General features: G+C 54.3%; 1 protein-coding gene across 3 annotated transcripts in view; it reads left to right on the plus strand.

Annotated features, from left to right (window-relative positions):
- GSG1L (GSG1 like) overlaps window positions 1-21,405 on the plus strand; it is a 187,841-nt gene that overhangs the window by 53,264 nt on the left and 113,172 nt on the right. For all 3 annotated transcript variants that reach the window (XM_081132986.1, XM_081132984.1, XM_081132985.1), the window contains exon 2: window positions 12,267-12,314. In XM_081132986.1, the coding sequence (XP_080989112.1) occupies window positions 12,267-12,314 (48 nt within the window). The remainder of the gene's footprint in view (window positions 1-12,266; window positions 12,315-21,405) is intronic.

Raw genomic sequence — 21,405 nt, forward strand, 5'->3', positions numbered from 1 at the left:
AAACAATGTCATCCAGCTCTAGCTGGATACTTGTGCCTTTCCTCTTTTTTTTTTTTTTTTTTAAATAGAAGATTCGCAAGTGTTAACAGGCTATCACAAAACTGAAATTTTCTCCTGGAAGTAAGCTGAGGCTTGGGAGGGAATTGGGAAGGGGAGTCGTTCCCCATGACGTGATGTGGTGTCCTTTAGCGCCACAGCCCCCGTCGTGAACCCCCTGGGGGACATGTGCGGAAACACTGGCCCAGTCTGATACCCACTGGCTGCTGGAATCTCTTGGAAACACCTCCATGTGCTAGGCAAGCCTTTCTTACACTCTGTCACCGCTGGGAAGTTTACTGCCACCTTGGAGGGGCCTTTCTGTGGCTGGACTCTCCTTTGGTTGTAGCAGAGTCCTGCTCCTGGGGCCCACCGGGTTCACTTCTGTGCCTTGCAGTCAAGCAGAATGAATCAGACCCTTCCTGTAAGTCCTATTCCTCCAAACATGACTAAAAGTCAGGGCTCTGGAGTTAGAGTGCCCTGGGTAGAATCCTATTCCACCACTTACTACCTCTGTGCTGTTGGGTAAGGTACTTCACTTAACTGGGCCTCAGTTTATTCATCTGATAAATGGGACTGAAAGAGTGCCTCTTTCATATGGTTGTTATGAGAATTAAGTTAGTGCACGTGGAGATTTATAACAGTGCCTGGCACATAGTAGGTGCTCAGCTGTTGTTACTTTCTGTAGCCAGGGACTGTGGGGCCCTTGTCCTCCCAATCTTCTTCTGGATTAGAAGGCAGAGGACTTGGGTTCCAGCTGCAGCTCAATATCTGACTTGTGACGAGACCTTAAGCAACTCATGAGCACACCCCCCCCCCCCCCAGGTCTTGGTTTCATGTCTGGAAACTGAGGATGGTGAGCTCTGTGGTCCCTAAGTCCCTCCTCCCATCTCTGGTCGATCATTCTGTGCTGAAGGGGAAGAGAGAGAAACCAGGACACAGGTCTCCCCACGGCAGCCACAGTGTGTCATAGAAAAACCACCCGTAGCTCCCACTCCCCTCGGTTTCTCCTTCAAAAGATACTTTTAGGGAGTGAGCAAGGACAACGCATGAAGGATGCGTGACAATATCCGAAAAGGGCAGGAGCGAGGCCGAGGTATTGGGAAAACCAGGTTTGCCTTGCTTTAACAACCCAACAGATGGGACGGCATTAAAACCTTCACTGTGTCCTTTATTTATCAAGCTCCCTTGAAAGTTGATGATGATAATAATTGCGAACACTTACTGAGACCTTGTCACGCACCAGCTGTCTCACATGCATGATTTCATCTGACCCCCCCACTGTGTATAAGGTAACACCAGCTGCCGTAACAAATGAACCCTGAGATATCAGTGGATCGACCCGGTAGCCATTTATTTCTTGCTCATGTAATGTGAGCTCAGGTGACCCTGGGGGTGACAGCTCTCCTCTGCGCAGTGACTCGGGGACCAGGCAACTTCCATACTGTGCCTCCACCGTTTCCTAGCCCCGTGGAGTCCCCTGCATCTGGGTGGCGCAGCTGCTGCGTAAAAGCCCTCCCCAGGAAGTGGCACGCGTCTCCCACGCTCACATTTCAGAGGCAGGAACCAGTCGCATGACCCCGCCGGGATGCAGAAGATGCTGGAAAATACTGTGCCTTGCTGGGCAGCCACTTCCAAGAAGCTGTACAAATGTGTACACGAGTAGCACATTTTTTTTGGTGGAGAGCTAGCTGTTTCTGTCACATCTTATGTGGTGGAGATGACAGTTATACCCACTTTACAGATGAGGAAACTAAGGCCTAGCGAGTCTGGCCTGTAAGGGGTCAGAGAACTTGTAAGTGGCAAAGCTAGGACGTGAACGCAAGGCTTTATGAGTTCAAAGCTCTTACATTTAACCACTACAGTGTTAATTTTAAATAGGCATTTAGATCCTCCCAGCCGTAAAATTCTGCAGAACAAGTTCTTCCCTTCGGTTTACCCACAGTGCCCCAAATGCTCACACAAGGTACGCCCGGGGGCCCCGGCCACCGTCACCATGCCAGGCGGGACCTTAGTCTTCGCTATTTTATCCACTTGGACAAACGATTATCCCCAGAAAGTCAACCCACATCCTGGACTGCTGCCAGAAACCAAGGCATGGGACCATCTGTAAGAGACAAATAAATCAAAATATCATCAGCAGATAAGTGTGTGCCATCTGCTGCCCTGTCAGTTGAACTGGCAGGGGCCTCCGGAAGGTTCCTCGGCAGCACTTGCCCAGGCTCTGCCACCAGCCTCAACAGTGACAGGAGAGGCTTCACGCAGGGTCTGCTGGCATTTTTCTTGGCTCCCCACTCCTGGGCTGAATTCCTTGAATCCAGACAGCAAAGGTGGGTGAACTTTTGCCCTTGCCACGGAGTTAAAGTAGTTCCTCGCTGGCCGCATTTGTTCAGGGCCAGGACCAGCTCTCTGCTCTCCTCCCAGTAAGTTGAAAACACCGACTACAGAGAAAACCAGCCACGTGCCCGCCAAGAGGCTGGATGCTGTGGAATCTGAGTCTCAGAACAGGGGTCAAACTCAGAACCAGCCATGTGGGTCCTGCTGGCTGGGCGTCTGGAAATGCAGCCACTTTCTTGTGGAAATGCAGCCACTTTCTGATGGAAATGCAGCCACTTTCTGATGGAAATGCAGCCACTTTCTCGTGGAAATGCAGCCACTTTCTGATGGAAATGCAGCCACTTTCTCGTGGAAATGCAGCCACTTTCTTGTGGAAATGCAGCCACTTTCTGATGGAAATGCAGCCACTTTCTGATGGAAATGCAGCCACTTTCTGATGGAAATGCAGCCACTTTCTGATGGAAATGCAGCCACTTTCTGGTGGAAATGCAGCCACTTTCTCGTGGAAATGCAGCCACTTTCTGATGGAAATGCAGCCACTTTCTGATGGAAATGCAGCCACTTTCTCGTGGAAATGCAGCCACTTTCTGATGGAAATGCAGCCACTTTCTCGTGGAAATGCAGCCACTTTCTTGTGGAAATGCAGCCACTTTCTGATGGAAATGCAGCCACTTTCTGATGGAAATGCAGCCACTTTCTGATGGAAATGCACTTACTTTCTGATGGAAATGCAGCCACTTTCTTGTGGAAATGCAGCCACTTTCTGGTGGAAATGCAGCCACTTTCTGGTGGAAATGCAGCCACTTTCTGATGGAAATGCAGCCACTTTCTCGTGGAAATGCAGCCACTTTCTGATGGAAATGCAGCCTCTTTCTCATGGCCGATTTCTCTTGCGACAGGTGGAGTCCTCTTTGGAGGGCCCCTGAGACTTGCTTTAGTAAGCATGGATTTTTCTAGAACCTGCTTACTCTGCTTAGAGGCGGGACAGAGCAGTAGCCAAATGCAAAGGCTCTGTGTTGGGCTGTCTTGGTTTGAATCCTGTCTCTACCACTGGCTGTGTGACCTTAGACAAGTTACTCAGTTTCCCATGCCTCAGTTTCTTTATCTGTAAAATGGGAATGGTAGTTTGTAAAGCACTTTGGGCCTGGCACGGGTACGTGTGGACATAGCATGTTAGCAGACATTACTCACTGGCCGGCTCTGTGAGACCAGTGCTATTGCCTCTCTTTGTGGTCCCTCTGTTCCCCAGTCCCTCACTCTGGGTCTCCTGACCCCCTCTCCTCACCCCAAACTCCCTCCACAGAAACCTCAACAACACCATCTGGTGCGGTGTGGAACTAAGTCACTATCCTCAGTCCCAGGATCTGGGGACCCAGCCAAGGATGCTGGGCTCCCCAGGCTCCTCCTTCTTGCTGCCCGTCTTCCTGTTTCCAGGCCTGGGATCCTGCGTGTTTATGCCAAGGGCAACTTGGCCGACCCTCAGCGCTCCACACCCCTTCTGCCAGCCTTGGGCATCTCCTCGGCCCACCTCCCTGATCCTGCCTGTGGTCCTGCCAGGTTCCCTCCACCTGCTCAGGCCAAGGTTGCACAGTACAGGCCCCTGCTTCTGGCCTGGGGAGACGGCAGGCTTTCCCTGGGAGGAGTGCAGTGTGTCTCTAACCCAGGATCCAGGCGAGGGTCAAAAACAGCTCTTCTTTCTGGAGCCAAGCGCAGGCAGGCATTCTCACGCGCTTTCTTGCGTCTCATTCTTTTTGCAAGCCTGAAAGGCCAGCTACCCAATGCCTTCCGTTTGGGAAGGGGCCCAGGGAGGTGACACCACTCTCTGAGGGGCTAGCAGGAGGCGGAGGAGGGATTTGAACTCAGGTCTCATGGCTTTGGAGCCCAGAGAGGCCCATAAGAGCACCTGTCAAGGAGGGCATCTGAGAGCTGTGATGAGTGACGTGGCATGTGGGTGGCGGCACATCAGGCTGATCCCGCACAGATGTCGCCTGATTTAAATCCTGACTGAAGACATCTTGCTTCATACCCATCACCTCGTTTAGCTCTCAAGCAGCCCCACGAGGCTGGAGTGAGCATCTTTTTCTGGCAAGAACCCCGGCCAAACACAGACGGTTGTTTACACACAGCCCACGGCCAGCGATGCAGGGGCGCGGCCTTCCCCGGGGAGCCCACCTGCGTGGCCCCCGCCGCCCGCTGCCCGCTGCCCGCTGCCCGCTGCCCTCGCCGCCTCCACGACCCGCTTCTTTCTCAAGCCGCCGGACCTGGGGGAGGGTGCTTGGCTCGGGCTGCCGCCACCAGAGCAATTTCGGAGCCACCCCCGCCCCACCTTGGCTTGGCCGGCCCCACGGGCAGTGAGTGGGCAGAGGGGTCTGCAGCAAGGGCGGGCCGGGGCCTCTTGGGCTGTGCAAAAAGCCAGCAGCGGCCCCAGAGGTGATGCCACGGGGCCTAGGAATAGACCTTGCATTTGTCTCTTCTGTGCAGGGAGCAAAGCCTTCAGAAACACATTTAGATACGACTTCTGGGATTTGTTTCAAAAAACCCCCATAATAGTGGGGGAGGAAGTGTAGAAGAGACAAGGCTGGCTGTGGGGTGACAGTTATTGAGGCTGAGTGGGGACACGGGACTCGTCACACTAGTCTCTCTGCTTTTTCAAAAAATGGAAATTTTTCATAATAAAAGATATTAAAAAGATTTTTTCAGAGTCCAAACAAGCTGGTCCGGCCACAGAATGTCCCAGGTCTCTGCCCCACTACAGGCAGGGCAGGCCCTGAAAGATGGAAAGAGCTTTGGAGAAACACAGCCTGGGTCCAGTCCTGATCCTGCCACTTCTGGGCCGTGGAACCTTGGGTGTGCTGCTTTGCGTGTTCGAGTCTCATTTTCGTCTGGACAATGGGGATGAGTACAGTGTGCTGTGGGCCAAGTCCTCAGCGTGGCGCTCGCCCTGGACTCTCTCTGGGTCACAGGATCCTGGGTCCTAGGCAATGTGACAAGCTCTAGCTTCCCCTTGCTGGTGGAGAGGTCTGTCATGTATAGCCCCGAGGAGGCCGGGCCAGAGGGGCCAAGCTGTGCCCAAGGTAGATATGACAATATAAGGAGATATATTGACAAAAAAAACCCCCCAAACCCCACAAAAAACCACTGGAAATTCAGAGCAAGGGGACATTTCTCTGGCATAGGGCAGGTGGTTGGTGAGCAGAGCAGGCTTCATGGTGGGGAGTGGGATGGGCATTTGAGCTGAGTCTTGAAGGCTGGGGATGGTTCAGACAGAGATGAAAGGAGAGATGTTGAGATTGAGAGGTGGGAAAAGCCAGGGATGTCCATCTGAACCAGCCCGCATGAAGCCACAGAAAAGGAGGGCGGGGGGTGAAGGATGGTATTCAGGTGTCATGTCAGTGCAATCGCCAGGTCTCCGAGGGCTCTGCCTCGTGGCAGGTGTGAGGCTGGGGGTGGCTGCCCAGCAGCTGCCTTGGGGCCACCTCCTCACCCTGGGCACTGAAGACACCCACTTCGCTTGCCTCTTCCCTTAGCTGGGCCCTGAGCCACCCCAGTGCTACCTTCCACGCTCACCTTTGCCTACAGGTGCGGGGGCCATGCCTTTAGGAATCTGCGAGTCCCCCCTTTGGTGTAATTCTTGATGAAGGCACTGTTCACGTTTTTTCACTCCGTAGTCGTGTCCAGGGCACCTGCTACTGTCCCTGGCTTTGAGGACACGGCAGGGAATGAGGCAGCCGGTCACGGAGCTTCTGTTTGCTGGAGCAAATACATGGCCTTCCAGCTGCGGGGACGCTGTCTGGGTGCCATTTAGAAGAGCCAGGGAACACCCTTCTTTGCAGCTAGGGTTCTGGGCCGCTGATACATACGCTTGAGTATTAGGACGGAAGCTCCACAGGGCGGGGACTTGCCTGGTTCACTGCTGTACCCAGGACCTAGAGGGAGCCTGGCATACAGTAGGTGCTCCATAAACACTGGTTCAATGCGATTGCATTAGTACCAAAACTCTAAGAAAGAGACAAGAAAGCAGGGTGGGGGGATGAGAGAGGTGGGTGAGGAGGGGTGAGGGTCACGCTGGGTGGGGCGGGGGCTGCTTGTCTCCATTCACCTCTGCCCCTCTGTGCCGTGGACACTGCCCTGCGCAGGTGAATGGCCGGGACTCCTGCGCCCCCGCTTTCTCCTTGGTCTGGCTGGTGGGACGCACCAGCAAGAAACCAGAGGGCGGAATGAGAGAAAGGTTGGGGTGTTTCTCCCCTCCCCTGCCTTGTTCTCTCCCTACTGATGAACTGCATCTCTCTAAAGTGTGGTCAGCGTCATAAGCAGCCTCTGGGAATCCGTTAGAAATGCAGATTCTCGGGCCCCGTCCCAGAAGTGCTGGTTCTGGTGCTGCTTCAGTGGGGCAAAGCTCCTCCTTCGTGGCCCCACCTCTCAGGGCACCTTTCCCTCCCTTGTCCCTTCCCTCCCTTGTCCCTTCCGGATGGGGGAGGTGCTGGCTCCTCCTGTCCACAGGTCTGTGAATAGTCCCTTCACTCAGCAGCCTTCAGGGAGCCCCTTCCAGGTGCCATCTATTTCCTGCCCGGACCCCGACTGTGCAGATGGCTGGATGTCAACCCCTCTTCCTTCAGACGGGGCTCACCCTCTCCAGGCCGCCCGGTCCCAGAGGCTTGGCTCAGTCTTCGCCGGCCGTTGAGAGCTCTTGAGTAGCTCACCCTTGCGCTGGGCTGGGTTCCAAGTCTCATCTGCTGGCCACCAGCCTCAGGGCAAGGTGCAAGGGAGGACCCCGGACAGAAACTTCCCTTCAAGGTTGTGGTGGGTCTAAATGTGCCCTTTCATTTTACAGGCACGGACTGTCCTGTTGCCTTATTTCTCTGGTCTAATGGGACTGAGCTTCCACTGTCCAGGGTGGTGAGAATTCACCTCTCGGCTGAGGTTCCCTCCCAGCCCCTGGGTCATGTGGCGTTTTCAGAACTTTGGGACAGCCCTTGGTCTTCTCCTGTCCCTCTTCTCCCCACTGCTGATGGTTTCCTAGTCCCATGGGGGCTGTGGGACTCTCATTTGGGTGCAGGATTTTTGCAGAGCCTATGACTGGGCTCTGCTAGCTCTCCCCCCTGTCCCTCCGTGCACATTTCTTCCTCTGTCCCCTCCTTGTAGTGGGGCAGCATCCCCTTCCCATGGGCCTCTGGGGACACAGTGGGCCTTAGGGAACCCTCCTTCCTGGGAGCAGATGCTGACTCTCAGCTACCTTTTCGGTCTTAGTAGCTCACCCTGAGTCAAAGGGCATCAGATGTCCATGGGTTTGGAGCAGACGATGGAAGGTCCAGGGTCACCCCCAGGCACAGTCCCACAGGGAAGCCCATACATCCCTGGAGTTGCCACTTGGAGGTCTAGACCCCCATCTGCTGAGCTGTCCTAGCTGCACCACCTGGTGGCTGACACCAGCTGCTACTGATCACCCTATAGAAACACCAGCATTGGTGATTTTCACTTCTTATAGGCAGGGAAACTGAGGCACCAAAAAGTTAATGTCGATGTCACACAGCTAAGAAGTGATGTAGACAGCTGAACCCATACACGTCTGCTTCAGGCCCCAGCTCTGACCCTCACGACGCACCGACCCCGTGATAGTGGCCTGTGCACCAGTCTCGTCTCTCCTCCGTCAGCCTGCAGGGGACCGTGTCCTGTGTCCCCTCTGACCCATGTGTGGAGATGATGACGATGAGGGCCACCATCTCCTGAGCACCCAAGCTCTTTGCCCATGTTGAGTCTTTACAACATTCCTACAGGTGCTGTGCCCACATTACAGTTAAAGAAATCAAGGCCCAGGAGACTGGGGACTCGTGGCAGGAAGTGACAGGGTCAAGATTTGAACCTGATTGATTCCAGAGCCCGGGCCCTTGGTCACTGTGCTGTCCTGCCCCACAGGCCACGCTGGTGCTTGGACTTCTTATTGGTTTTCTAACGTTGAAAACAGATATTTTTACAATTCAGATTGGAGTGTGGCTCTCACCCTAGCTGCATGCTGGAGTCACCTGGGGAGCTTTTAAAACCCCGCTGATGTTTGGCCTGACAGTCACCAATTAAATCGGGGCCTGCGTGGGTGGGGCCGAGGCTTCCCAAGGCTGAGAACCACTTAACTTGGACGACCTTTAGGCTTCTTCCCAGCCTTCAGGCTCCATGGTTCAGGGAAGGAAATGTGCTTGGCTCCACGATCTGACTGACGAGCCTCACTCTGAAGAGATAACTGCACTTGTCTTCAGCTTTATATCCAAACAAAACCCCCCAGTTAAACATACACATTGAATAATAACCGACAAAGATGGTAATGTTTTAAGGGCTGCTTCTGAAAGCAATAAGCCAATATGGTATAGTTTGATCTTTTCCACAAATGGGTAGCTAACCTTTATCATGGACAGTGAGGGTCTGAGGACAAAAATCCCTTCTGTGTTTTGGATTTCAGTTATTAGACTTGTTGACCATTGAAATACCTGGTCTTCCTTACGCCATCACTATGATTTTTCCTTAAACCTCAGCATTGCCCTGCAGGGCAGTGTAGGCCAAGCTCGACCATCTCTGCTCAAGCATCTTCGGTTCAAAGCCTTGTCTGTGTAGCAGGAATAGAAGTATGAGAGCCGTTTAAGTCGATGCTGGTGGATTTTCCCTGTCTGCAGGGAGGTGTATTCTTAGGGGACTCCTGTCAGGACCCGGCAGCTCTGCATCATGGGAATGGCTGGCTGCAGCGGGAAATTCTGTCATAGCAAATGGAAACAGCTGGCTGGAAAAACCTTAGGGCCTGGAGTTTGGAGTCTATGGACCTGAGTTGAGTTCTGCGTCATCACTTACTAGCTGTGTGGTCTTGGACAAATCACTGAAACTCAGAGCCTCAGTTTGCTTGTCTCTACAATGGGGGTTCTCAGAGCTACATTGCCGGTATGGGGTTGGAGAGAGGGCAAACACACTTTTACAATAAAACCACTCAATGAACTAGGAAGAAAGGAACGTCCCCAACCTGATGACGAACACCTATGAAAAGCCTAAGGTTAACAGCATATTTAATGGTTCAAGAACGAATGCTTTCCCAAGATCGGGAACAGGACAAGGGCGTCTGCTCTTGACATTTCTATTCAACATTTTACTGCAGGTTTTAGCCAGAACAATTAGGCAAAAGAAGAACAAAACCCATGCATTTTAGCTCACCGTCTATTTTCATTTTTAAATCTTCCCTCCTAGTTCTCAGCTGTCAGCAAACGTCTCTTTCAGCAGGTAATGACCTGGGTTCCACGGACTTGCTGCGTGGCTCAGGCCGGCCACTCACGGCCCGAGCCTTACCTTTTTCATCTGCCCTGCACCTCGGTGTAGAGCCCAGAGAGGAAGCAAGCAGGATGGACCCACAGGAGCGGCATCCACCCACCTGGGGCCCATGACTCCGGAAGGGATCATATAAGAGAGGAGGCTACTCCTTGGCTTAGCACTCAAGACCCCTTGTGATCTGGCCTCGCCTTCCTTCTCAGCATCTCCCACCACTCCCCCGCATCTGCCTTTGCATGTCTATGGGGCTGGAAGTTCAGGAGCCTGAAGGGGCTTCAAGGAACCTTCTTAGAGAACAATTTAGGAAGCTCTAGCAGACACAAGAGTTGACAATGCTGGAAGTTTCCAGACCTTTTTCATCCCCCAACTAACATTGGTTCCATTTTGACCCAGAATCTATCTCCTTGCTGGGATCAGCAGTAAAATCTTTAAACCAGGGATTGCAAGCTCACTCTACAGGTCATCCAGTCTAGGTCTCAGAGGCCAGCTGGGTGGTTTAGGGAGGCGAGGGGGAGAGCAGCAGGGAGTGGTGGGGACTGCAGCAAACTAGAGAGAGGTGTCCCAGCTGAAGTAGCAGCACCTGCCCCTCCCCTTCTGACTGTTGCTGTGGGGGATTGTGGGCCCAGCATGGTCTGCTCTTCTGGTTCTTCAAGAGAAAACCAGAAGTCTGGATTTTTTTAGGATCCTGTGTGCATCAAACAAACTGTGTTTGTTGGGGGGGGGGGGGGTCCAGTGTGTGCTCCCTTCACAAGAAAGGGCCTGGAGCCTGGACCATGTCTAACTCATCACTGCATCCTCAGTGGCCAGCACAGTGCTCAGCACCAAGGAGGACTTAGACCAGGGGTGGGGAACCTTTTTTCTGCCAAGGGCCATTCTGGTATTTATAACATCATTTGAGGGCCATACAAAATTATTAATTTAAAAATTACCCACGAAAAAAGCTCCTAGATTTATTGAATTTCAAGTCCCGCCTATGGTTGCCTTGGCAGGGCCAGACCAAATGATTTCGCAAGCCGCACACGGCCCGCGGGCCGTACGTTCCCCACCCTGCCTTAGAGGAAAGACTTTCTTATAGGCACAATGTTTGGGTAGAAGGCATTCATTCACTCATTTCCTGTTTGTTTAATTAACTCATATGCTCCTTGAACAAATACTTATTGAGCACTCACTGCTTAGCAGGCACTGCTCTAGGTGAGGGGCCCGGCGGGAAGAGGGTGGGGAGTGTCAGGGTGGGGCGCTGGGGTAGTAAGTGGGTTAGTTAGGAAAGGCCTCCTGAGAAGGCAGCATTTGAGGAAAGTGATAAAGGACAGGAAGGGTAAACGATTCAGCTAGCCCGGGAAGAACGTTCTAGGCAGAAGTAGCAGCACGTGCAAAGGTCCTGAGGCAGGGATGTGCCTGGCACACTTCAGGATTAGCAAAGGGACCAATGTGGCCGGAGTAGGGAGAGCCAGGGGAAGATATGAGGAGATGAGGTCAGGAAGGCCATGGGGGTCAGAGCACCGTGGCAGGTAGGTCAAGGCGAGGAGGTGGGTTCTGGCTCTGAGTGAACTGGGAGTCTAGGAGGGTTCTGAACAGAGAAACAATAGGCTATCACAGGACCCTCTGGCCGCTGTGCAGATAAGGCAGAAACAGGGAGACCGTGCAGGGGCTACTGCACAATCCAGGTGGGAGACGACGGTGGCTAGAGCGGAGGAGGTGAGAGTGGTTGGACTCTAGATGTACTGGGAGCGGGAGCCAGAGATCAGGTGCGGAGGCGTGAGAGAGATCGAGGCTTTGGCCTGAGCACCCGAGAGGTGGAGTTGCCATTTACTGAGCTGGGGATGCACCGGGCACGTGGCGACTGTCCCCGGGGCTTACAGCATGGGGCCAGCCGCCCAGAATCACACGCACAGGAAGAGTTAGAAGGTGACTGGGTGCCTGTGGGAGAAGGGCGGGGTGCCGTGAGAGCTTACAGCCGGGGAAGCGTGTTCTGGCAGCGGGAACAGAGTGTGTGAGGCCCTCGGGGTGGGAGGGAACTCAAGGACACAGGAGCTGAGAGGAGGGAGGGAGGGGGTGTGGGTGGAGGGGGTGTGGGTGGAGAGGCCACTGGAGGCCCGTCCTGGAGCCACGTGAGCTACTTGGGCTGTATCCTTTGGGAAAGGAGCGGAGGGTTTTAAGGAGTGTGCATACCGTGTGTGTCTGTGTGCGTGCGTGTGTGCTTGATGTGACCAGAGCTGTGTGTTTTGAAAACATTCCTCCTGCTTCAGTGTGGAGAATGGGTTGGACAGAGGCCAGGGGAGCCCAGTGAGGGGCGGTGGCCCTCCCCCTGCTGGGCCTGGACGGCGTGGAGGCCGTGGAAAGGGACAAGGGCTTTGAGGGGATGCGAGTGACAGGACTGGACTGGTTGGGAGGGGAGAGGGGAGGCGGCATCACAGGGTACTGTTCAGCCCACATTCGCAGGGACATTGTCTTTCTGGGGAAAAGGGTAAGAGAAAGATGCCACCCGGCTTAGGGACGCTCAGGCCTCCTCGGCCACAGGGCTCGTGGGAGGGGAGAAGCGAGAGCCCACGGTGCTCATTTCCTCTCATGTTCTGAAAACCCTTCTTTTCTTTTCAAAGGTGAAAAATGCCGCAGCTTCATCGACCTGGCCCCAGCATCGGAGAAAGGTAAGTGTGGCCCTGCTCAAGTGGCCGAGCCTCCCCTCCAGACACTTCCCTGCCCGGGTGGCTGCCCGAGCCCTGCGAGGGCCCCCCCAGCAACCCTGCCCACGGCGCCCGGGAGCCGGGCCATTGCAGGGCTCCGAGCTTCTCCAGCAGTCGCTGAAGTGGGAGAGGGAGGATGTGAGAGGGAGCCGGGCTCAGGCAAGACCTCGGGGGCAGGGAGGCCCCATGTCCCTTCTTGTCATCTTACGGGTGCGGGAGGGCCAGCTGGGCTGGACACTGCTGTGCAGAGAGGTCTCGCTGGAGCGCGGGGCCCAACAGCAGGGCTCCTGAGCCTGCAGGATGCTCAGAGGATGGCTAAAGCAGCCTGAGTGTGGAGGGGGCGCAGCGGGTGGGGTCAGGTGTAGCTGCAAGTAATAGCGATCCCAGACAGCTGGCTTCAGTGGAGAAAGGTAGTTCCCTCTCTTACAAAAGCTTGACAGTTGGCACTGCAGGCAGGTCCTGCTCCATGGAGTCAGGATGCAGGCCCTGTGCCCTCTCTGTCATGTCTGTGGCCTTTGTCTTCATGACCTAAGATGTGGAGAGAACATCAGCTGTCACATCTGTGTTCTAGGCAGCGGGATGGCTGAAGGGCCAAGGAGGAAGGGAAAGCCTGCATGTCCACTCTGAGGTTCCCAAAAGTTGCCCCACAGCACCTGCTCATGTCTCCTGGGCCCGAACTTGATGATGTGACCACACTTAGCTGCAAGGGAGGCTGGGAAGTGAGTCTTTATCTTGGGTGACTCTGTACTCAGCTAAGTCCGGGGGTTTATCATTATGGAAGAAAGGGGGTAAGGATTCTGGATGGTCCAGGACCACAGGGTGTGGCTACCTCCCCTCTGCCACCGAGGAGAACGCTGCCAGGCAAGAACAAGCCTACAGGTGTCTTCAAACAGCCTGAAGATGAGGAGAGGGCGCTGGTGCTGGGAGTTAGGGTGGGGAAACTGAGGCAAAAGTGCAGTCATATAAACTGTCTCAACATGGGGGGCCTTGGCGTGCTTGGCTCAGGGGAAGTTCTTGAGTCCAGGATGTGTGGCTGCCCACACACCCTGCTGGCAGGGCTGAGCTTGTATCTTCCCTGTGGTGTCAGGAGGCGGTTCAGGGGCCTGGAGGGGTGCATCTCCGACCCCATCCAGTTGTCACAGAGGCTGGTGATGTTCCTGTCTTGTGGAACTGTCTCCTTGGAGAGCTCTAGCCAAGTGGCAGTTGGTGAGACTGAGGGACAGACACATGACAAGGAATCCCCAGGGCCCTCAGGCCCCCTGCTGAGCAAGTGGGGACGGCCTCCTCTTTTCCTCGGCTTCCCCATGGCTGTGTCTCCTCCAGTTGCTCCACGCAGCCATCCCTGAAGTCTTAGGCTGAGCATCTCAGGCCCCGGCTTCCAAACTGAGGTCTTTGGGAAACACGACAAATATGACTAATAAACGACTGGTATTCACTGAACAGTTACTATGTGCCAGGCACTTACATGTTGTAACTGTGAGACCTCTCTACAGCCTGTGAGGAAGGGGCTGATGTTCTCACCCCACTTGACAGATGAGGAAACTGAGGCTTAGAAACATTAAGCAACTTAAGTCTCACATCTCATAAGGGGCAGAGCCCAGGCTCTGTACCCCTGTGTACTGTGCCTTAGAACCAGTACCTGCAGGCAGCCCCCTAGGATGCTCATCCCACAACCCCTAAGGTCTGGAGCTCCAGGGTCAACTCTGCTCCAAGTCTGGCTCCCAGGAAGCAGGGCCTGTGTGTCCCGTTGAGGGTGAGTGTGTGCACTCATGAGCACGTGCTCCCGTGGGAATTTGCATGTGTCTGTGTGTGCATAGGTTCATGTTGGTGGGTGAGTATATGTGCACATGGAGGTGTGTACATGTGTGGATGTGGGAGTGTGTGTGTGCCCATGTGAGCATGAAGGTAGATGTGTGTCCAAGTGTGAGCATGCATCGATGTGTGTGTGCACATGTGAGTGTGTAGATGTGTGTACACATTCATGTGTGTCCATGTGCAGTGACAGATGGCTCGCTCTGCCTCCTTCTGGAAACACCAGACCTTTATTCCTGCTTCTGTTATGAGGATCAAAGGTCCAGAGAGGTTGTATCTTCGTGTTTTACTGGCCTCGTGATTTTACTTTCAGGGCTTGGTGGCTACGCCGAGGACCTTCTGGCTGTGTCTGTAAAATGTTTACAAGGAGGCTGAGTGGGCTGGCTTTGCCGCCAAGTTGCAGGATGATTTTCATGTACTCGCTGCCTCTCAAGCACGGTAGCTCTCTGTGTGGGTCGGTGGGGTTTGCTCGAGTCAGCGCTGGTGGCCTCTCAGACCTCCTGGCCTGGTCCTTCCAGAGGCACTTGTGGGAGTGAGGCCCTCACGGTGTCCTCACCACACTGCCCGTTTCACAAATGAAGGACCTGAGCTGCAGAGATGAGCGGCTTGTCCGGGCCACACAGGGAGTCTGGGGCCAGTGTTTGAGCGCAGGCGAGCTCTCCCGCAAAGAACATTCTCCCAGACTCTCACCCCTGCACCTGTTTGCTCTGTGATGTCCCTCCAGGTCTGCAAAATGTCATACTGATCATGACGTGAACACTGACTGGCTCCATGCCGTGCTCACCATGTGCCAATACCATCCTGAGAATTCTACACACACTGGCTCATTTAAACCCCATTTTACAGATGAGGAAACTGAGGCACAGAGCGTATCTACCACTCCTGGGCCTGACCACAGGCCTCAAGGATGGTTGGCGGCTGGTTGTGCTGGGACTGGCCCGGCTAGATTTTGGGGTGCATGTGTTTGAGACTCGCTAAGGGCATGTGCTATTTCCTCTGCCTGAACTGCTAGTCAAGGTCTCCCCTGGCCATTGTCACCCAAAGTGACCTATTCATTTCTCCAAAAGTGACCAAAGTACTTGGGTGAAGTATCAAACCTCCGTTCCCCTGCCGCACCCCAGTTGGGCACCCTCTGCACCCTTGAGCACCAGCTACGCGGCAGGCTCAGGGCCGGTCCGGGGAGCAAGGCTGAATGAAGCAGGGGCGGGAGACGGGGAAATAAGCGGGGTCCCCCACGGTGGGAGGGCTGCCACCGTGAATAAAGACGCCCCTTTGCCGGACAGGCTGCGCCTCAGCCCCGTCCATGAAGGCGGTTGGCTTTCCTCCCAGTGTTGCAGTGACCCCAGTCCCCAGTGAAGCTCGCCCCGCGTCATTTGTCAAGGTGTGGACTTCCCAGTCCCCAAGCCCCGGGCGGGAGCTCATCCTCACGGGTAGGTAGATGGGCTGTCACTGGGAGGGAATGAAGACCGACCGACGGAATGAAGGAACGGAGCGCGTGTGATTCGGGTTTGCGGCAAGGCTGCCGTGACCTCGTTGCAATCCCTGCGTGCCCGCCGGCCGCGGCGGGGCCCCCGCAGCACCGAGAGTGAGCCGCACAGCCGCTCCCGGCCGCGTGGGTGCTGAGCAGGAGCCAGGGTCAAAGAACACATCCTGTGTGACCCCGTTTCCATAACACTGGGGAACAGGCAAAAGGAACCTCCGCTGTCAGAGTCAGGACAGTGGCTGCCCTTGGCAAGCGGGAGGCTCTGGCGGCGAGTGACAGTGGCTCCTTAAGGGGGTGCTCGTTACGCGGCGGTGCTCCCCAGGCCGCACGCTGCTGTACAGGTGGGATACGTCAATAAAAAGTAAAACAAAACTTTCCCACACTGAGTTCTTGATTATCTTTCTGAAATGAAAATCCAACAACATCAGACTCCTGCTGAGAGCCCTTTTGTGGCTCCCAGACTCACACAGGACATTTTAACGCCTCCGTCAGGCCCTCCGTGATCTAGGGCTTGTGGCCTTTTCTGCTCCACTTCCTGCAATCCGTGACGTGGACCTTGTGCACCAACCCTGCCCCCCCATTTGTATGCAATTCCCCTAAGCTCCCCATCATCCCTCATGCCTCTGTGCCTTTGCCCATGCTGTTCCCTCTTGCAAACTTCTATTTATCCTTCAAAACCCAACTTAGACATGACCTCTTCTGAAGCGCCACCCCAGAGGTACCCACTGTGACTGGTCGTATTAGCACCCATCACACTGCATTGAGGTCATCTCCTTCTGGAGACAGGACACTCCCTGAGGACAGGCACTGGATCTTGTCCTTCCTCTGCCTCCTGTGCCCCAGATGGGTTGGCACACAGCAAGAATTTAGTAAAGGTTTGTTGAATGAATGAATGAATGAAGGAGGAACAGGGGCCATGTTACAGACACTGGGTAGCTCATTTAGGTTCAAAAACCTGGATTCCGACTCCAGAAACCATGGTCTCCTCTGACCCATCTGGGCTGAGCTGTGTTTTAAGCCGTCTCTGCTCCCTGCCCGTTTCCCAGTGAGCTGGGATTTCTGGCAGCCACTAGCTGGCAATTTTTGTGGAACAATCTCCAAAGCTTGTAGGTTTCATTTGTTTGATATTTCTGTGCTGTGTAACAATGTGGTGGCTCCTTGGCCACAACCCTGAGCCTTGCCTGAGTCATTTCTCACTTCAGTTTCTATAATAGTCTCTTGTTGGTTCCCTCAATCTCTCTATTCTCTGTCTGAAATCTATTTACAGTCCTGCTGCTCACTTAATTTATTTAGTGCATTTTATTGATTTATGTCATAGAACTGAAGCGTGCATAGATCAGAACATGCTGAACAGGGAAAGGAGACGGGAACCAGCTCCCACAGCTGCCCAGACTCCAACATGGGAGCTACAAATGGGTCAGCCTGCTGGCTGCAGCCCAAACATGCCAGGGGGCCGGGGCAGCCTTGGGCCTGTGCGTTAATCCTGGCGATCTTTCCACCCCTGGCTCTCTGGGGAACTCTCTGTCAACTTTCACAGGCCACCCACCGGTCCTGCCTCTTCTGTGGAGGCAGCAGAGCCCTGGGATCCTCCTACAGAAGGAGGTCATTTCCTGGCCATTCCCAATAAACTCGTAACACAGGCTTCATCCGCTGGTGCCATTTAATTCTTGGGGGCCACCTTGCTTTCAGGCTTGGGCTGCGGTGACCTCCAGCCACCTTACCTCAGGCCAGCGGTCAGCCCCTCGTGCCAGGCTGTGTACCAGGAGCCAGGACAGTCAGGAGAGTCACCTACAGCTTCTGCTCTTGAGGAGCCCCCTTCTGGGGGACCAACAGGGAGGAAGAGAGTCACCTCTGTGAATCGTGCCCCTGCGGGGTGAACAGGGGTGTGTGGAAGGAATGACAGTCTGACAAGGCTGGCTGGAGGGGTGCCATGTGGGGATGGTCCGGAAGGAGGAGTGGCATTCCTTCTTGTGGGCGAGGGGCTCCAGGGGAGGTCATTCCTGGAGACTGAATGGCACTTGCAAAAGTGTAAGACCCAGTGCCCTCAGTGCCAGGCACCAGGCGGATATGCAATGGACATTTGCTGAATGACTAAGGAGTGGAAGGAAAGTAGAGCCCAGAGAGGTTAAGTGCCTCACTCAAGGTCACACAGCAAGTTTAGGTTAGAGTCAGGCTCCAGGCTCCCGAAGTCTTTTAAGCAGCATGCACCCACCCTGCCAACCCCACACACCCTTTCTCACCCCACTTGTCCTTCCCACCTTACCTCCAGCCTCATTTCTCAGCATCACACATGGTCTTCCCTCCTCCCTCATTGTGAAGAGCTGATTCTGCCACTTTGCGCTCTGAAACTCTGGGTCCCTCTAACTATGTGCTCTAATGAAAGGTGATTGTAACCCCTCTGCCTGGCGGAGGACTGCCCTGGAGATCACAACAGCTAATAATTGCTCTAGTTGCTCTAATGCCAATTATTCAAGATTATCTTTCCAAGCAATTAGGTGTCTGGGCAGTCTCACCTGCGCACTCTCAGAGAGCTTCATATCAACCCCAAATGGTGACCAGCTCTCATGTTTCATAATTGGAAACAGTTCCTCCGAGGTGAGAAGACCGCTAAGCGTAAAGAGTGGTGATGTAACTTTCCAAATGACTCTGGTCTTATCACGCCTCGGTGAGAAGTCGCTCGGGCACTCAGATCCAGCCCCGCGTCCAGCCCTGTCGGCGGAGTGGAGGGCTTAGCAGTGTTCGGGGAATAGCCCCTGATGAGCTGGGCCGGGTCTGAGGATTTTGAAGGATGGCTCCTTCCCACATCCCAGGAAAGTCTTTCCGTGGGCTGGTTCCTCCTGGATTTCTCCCTAGAATGGGATTTGCAACAAGACCCTTCCATTTGGCCCAGGCCTTGCGTTCGCCAACAGCCTTCACTTTAGACGCATGGTGATTCTTTCAGATGAAATGAGACACACAGCTGCAAACCAGGGCCACCGCGTACAGTGTGCAGGTCACTAGCTGCGCGACTCTGGGGCTCATGGTTCATGCTGTGGTCTGTGTGAGTGGCATAGGGTTGCGCAGTGCACACCCTGGACGACTGTATGTGGGGGCCAGGGATACACAGACAGGTTAAAGAAGACAACGCTCATCATATAAATCCACACTGTACATCGCCGCTGAGCCACACTGCCCGGGATGAGCTGGGAATTTGCGACCCTGTTTGTCATGCTTCCTTGTTTTAATTGGTATAATTTTATTGGTATAATCGACAAACAGTGAAAGCACAGGTTTTAAATGTGCAGTTCAATGAGTTTCAAGAAATGCATGCCTCCACGTAAGTCGTACCTGTCAACATACAGAACCAGGGCCAGCTTTGTGGGCATGTGACCTGTGCAGTCACCCTGTGTCCCGTGCATAGAGGTTTAATGCTCTTTGTCACCGTCTTGAAATTCTTTTTTAATTTTTTTAATCCTGACCTGAGGATATGTTCTTATGGATTTTAGAGAGAGAGGATGGGAGAGAGAGAAAGAAACACCGATGTGAGAAACATCGACCGGTTGTCTCCCATACGCACCTTGACAGGGGATCAAACCCACAACCTAGGTATGTGACCTGACTGGGAAGCAAACCCAGAAGCTTCTGGTGCATGAGACGGCGCTCCAGCCACCCGAGCCACCCGGCCAGGGCCTTGAAGTTTGTTTGTTTGTTAATCTTCACCAGAGGATATTTTTTCCATTGATTTTTATAGAGTGGAAGGGAGAGAGGAAGAGCGGGGGGGGGGGGGGGGGCGCTTCAATGCGAGAGAGACACATCGATTGGTTGCCTCCTGCAGGTGCCCCAACTGGGGCCAGGGGTTGAACAGCACCCAGGTACTGCCCTTGACCGGGAATCAAACCTGTTTAACCCTTCAGTTTGCCGGCCGATGCTCTAACCACTGAGCCCACCAGCCAGGGCGAAATTCTTAATACTTTTTAAAAACAAGGGGCCCTGCGTTTTCATGTGCTCTACCTCCTCAGTTTGGGCTGTGTATTGCGCGCACACACACACCATCCCCATATTATTACTCACTTACCATTTCTCCTTACATTGATTCACTTAGAAAGTCCAATTATTTTAGCTTCATCTTGAGCAGTGGTATCTGTTAACTCATGGTTTTAGCAGCCAGGTTATTTTTTTCAAAATGCTTTAAAGTAAATAATAATAATACTCCAAACTTATTTCTGTTTTGCCGACATGCCAGACCCGGCTGATCCCCCGTCGATGAGGTTTGTGCTGGTGTTAACACCATGCTACAGATGGGGAAACCGGCACCCAGGGAGGTTAAGTCCCCTTGCCTGAGACCAGATGGGGGTGAGTGGCAGAGCTGGGTTGGACCTGGGCAGGTGGGCTGCAGAGTCCCTGTGCTTCACCCATCCACTTACTGCCTCGAGTGAGCTGTTAAAACAGGAAAGAATCCCTAAGTGAGCTGTGACTCGGGGAGACTGAGGCCTAGGGATGGGAAGGGAGGAGTGAGAGCTGGCCTGTGGGGCTGGGAGGGAGGAAGGCTGTCCTGCGCCTGGGATGGCACTGTGAGCCTCGCCTCCTCCCTCCGCTTCCTTCCCGGCACACGTCTGGTTCCCAGATTGGAGTCTCACCCTCCTGACAGCCTGTCAGTTGGAAGGGCTCAGAGAGCTGGTCTCATCTGCTCCATTTTGCAGATAAAGAAAGGGAGGCCCCAAGAAAAACCTCTTCGTGGCTGCCACGGAGCACTGAGTATGCCTACTGCATACCAGTCCCTAGGAGCTGAGGCCCCACTGTGGGGCGGCCTCCCCTGGACCGGCCCTGCAGTCGCTGAGCACGGGCTACATTCTAGCCCCTCCTGGGCACATTATCCCACTTAGCCCCTCAACAGCCCGCGAACTCAGGGGTATGATTTTCCCTGTTCTTGGGTCAGGATGCTGAGCCTCAGGCAGGCGAGGCGCCGTCCTCCAGGGCCAGGTGCGGGCGGAGCTGGGAGCTGGGCCCAGCTGCCGCCCTCAGTTCACGCGCAGCGCAGCTCTGCCTGGCCAGCCGTGGTCCCCTGGCCTGCTCTTCGCCCAGCCAAGGCTCGCCTTCCTCATCTGCAAACGGGAGGAATAGCATCCACTTGGCGGATTCTTCCAAATCAAATGAAATGATCCCTGTGAGGGTGCGCCCAGGGTTTGGCTCCGTCCGCGCCAGCGTGAGTATTGCACTTTCTTTCCCGTCTCCTCGCTTTGACCCAGCCAGCTAGAAAGCTATCTTGGAAAGGAACTCAATTGTGTTTATTTCTACTTGACCGACACTCAACTAACCTTTATTGAATAATGCACAGAATTCCATTCGCTGCTAGATACCTCCACGCCCCTTGTTTCACTTAATTCTTTCGACTGCTCTTTGGAGAAGGTGCTGTTATCTCTGCTATACACCCAAGGAAACAGACTCAGAGAAGTTGAGCTACTTGCCTGTGGTCACACAGCAAAGTCCCGTGCGATTTCTGTCATCCCTCACGGGTCTTTCCACCATGCCTGGTGCCTGCTGGCCCCTCTTTTGCTTCTCGGGCCCAGGAGATTCCTTTGTTGGCTTTGCTGTGTGCTCGGACCCAGCTGGGCAGCTCACAGCTGCCAGGGGCTGCGAGAGCAGAGGGATGCAGCGGCTGAGGTTTCCCGTGGCTGCTCCTGCTCCCGGCACCCTCTGCTCCTCATGCCTCCCATCTGCCAGCTCCTGCAGCCTCATCATTTGCAGCCATCTGCTGGGCTCCCCGGAGGCGCTAAAGTCTGG

The sequence above is a fragment of the Miniopterus schreibersii genome (assembly GCF_964146895.1).
Source record: "Miniopterus schreibersii genome assembly, chromosome: 3".
Taxonomy (NCBI): domain Eukaryota; kingdom Metazoa; phylum Chordata; class Mammalia; order Chiroptera; family Miniopteridae; genus Miniopterus; species Miniopterus schreibersii.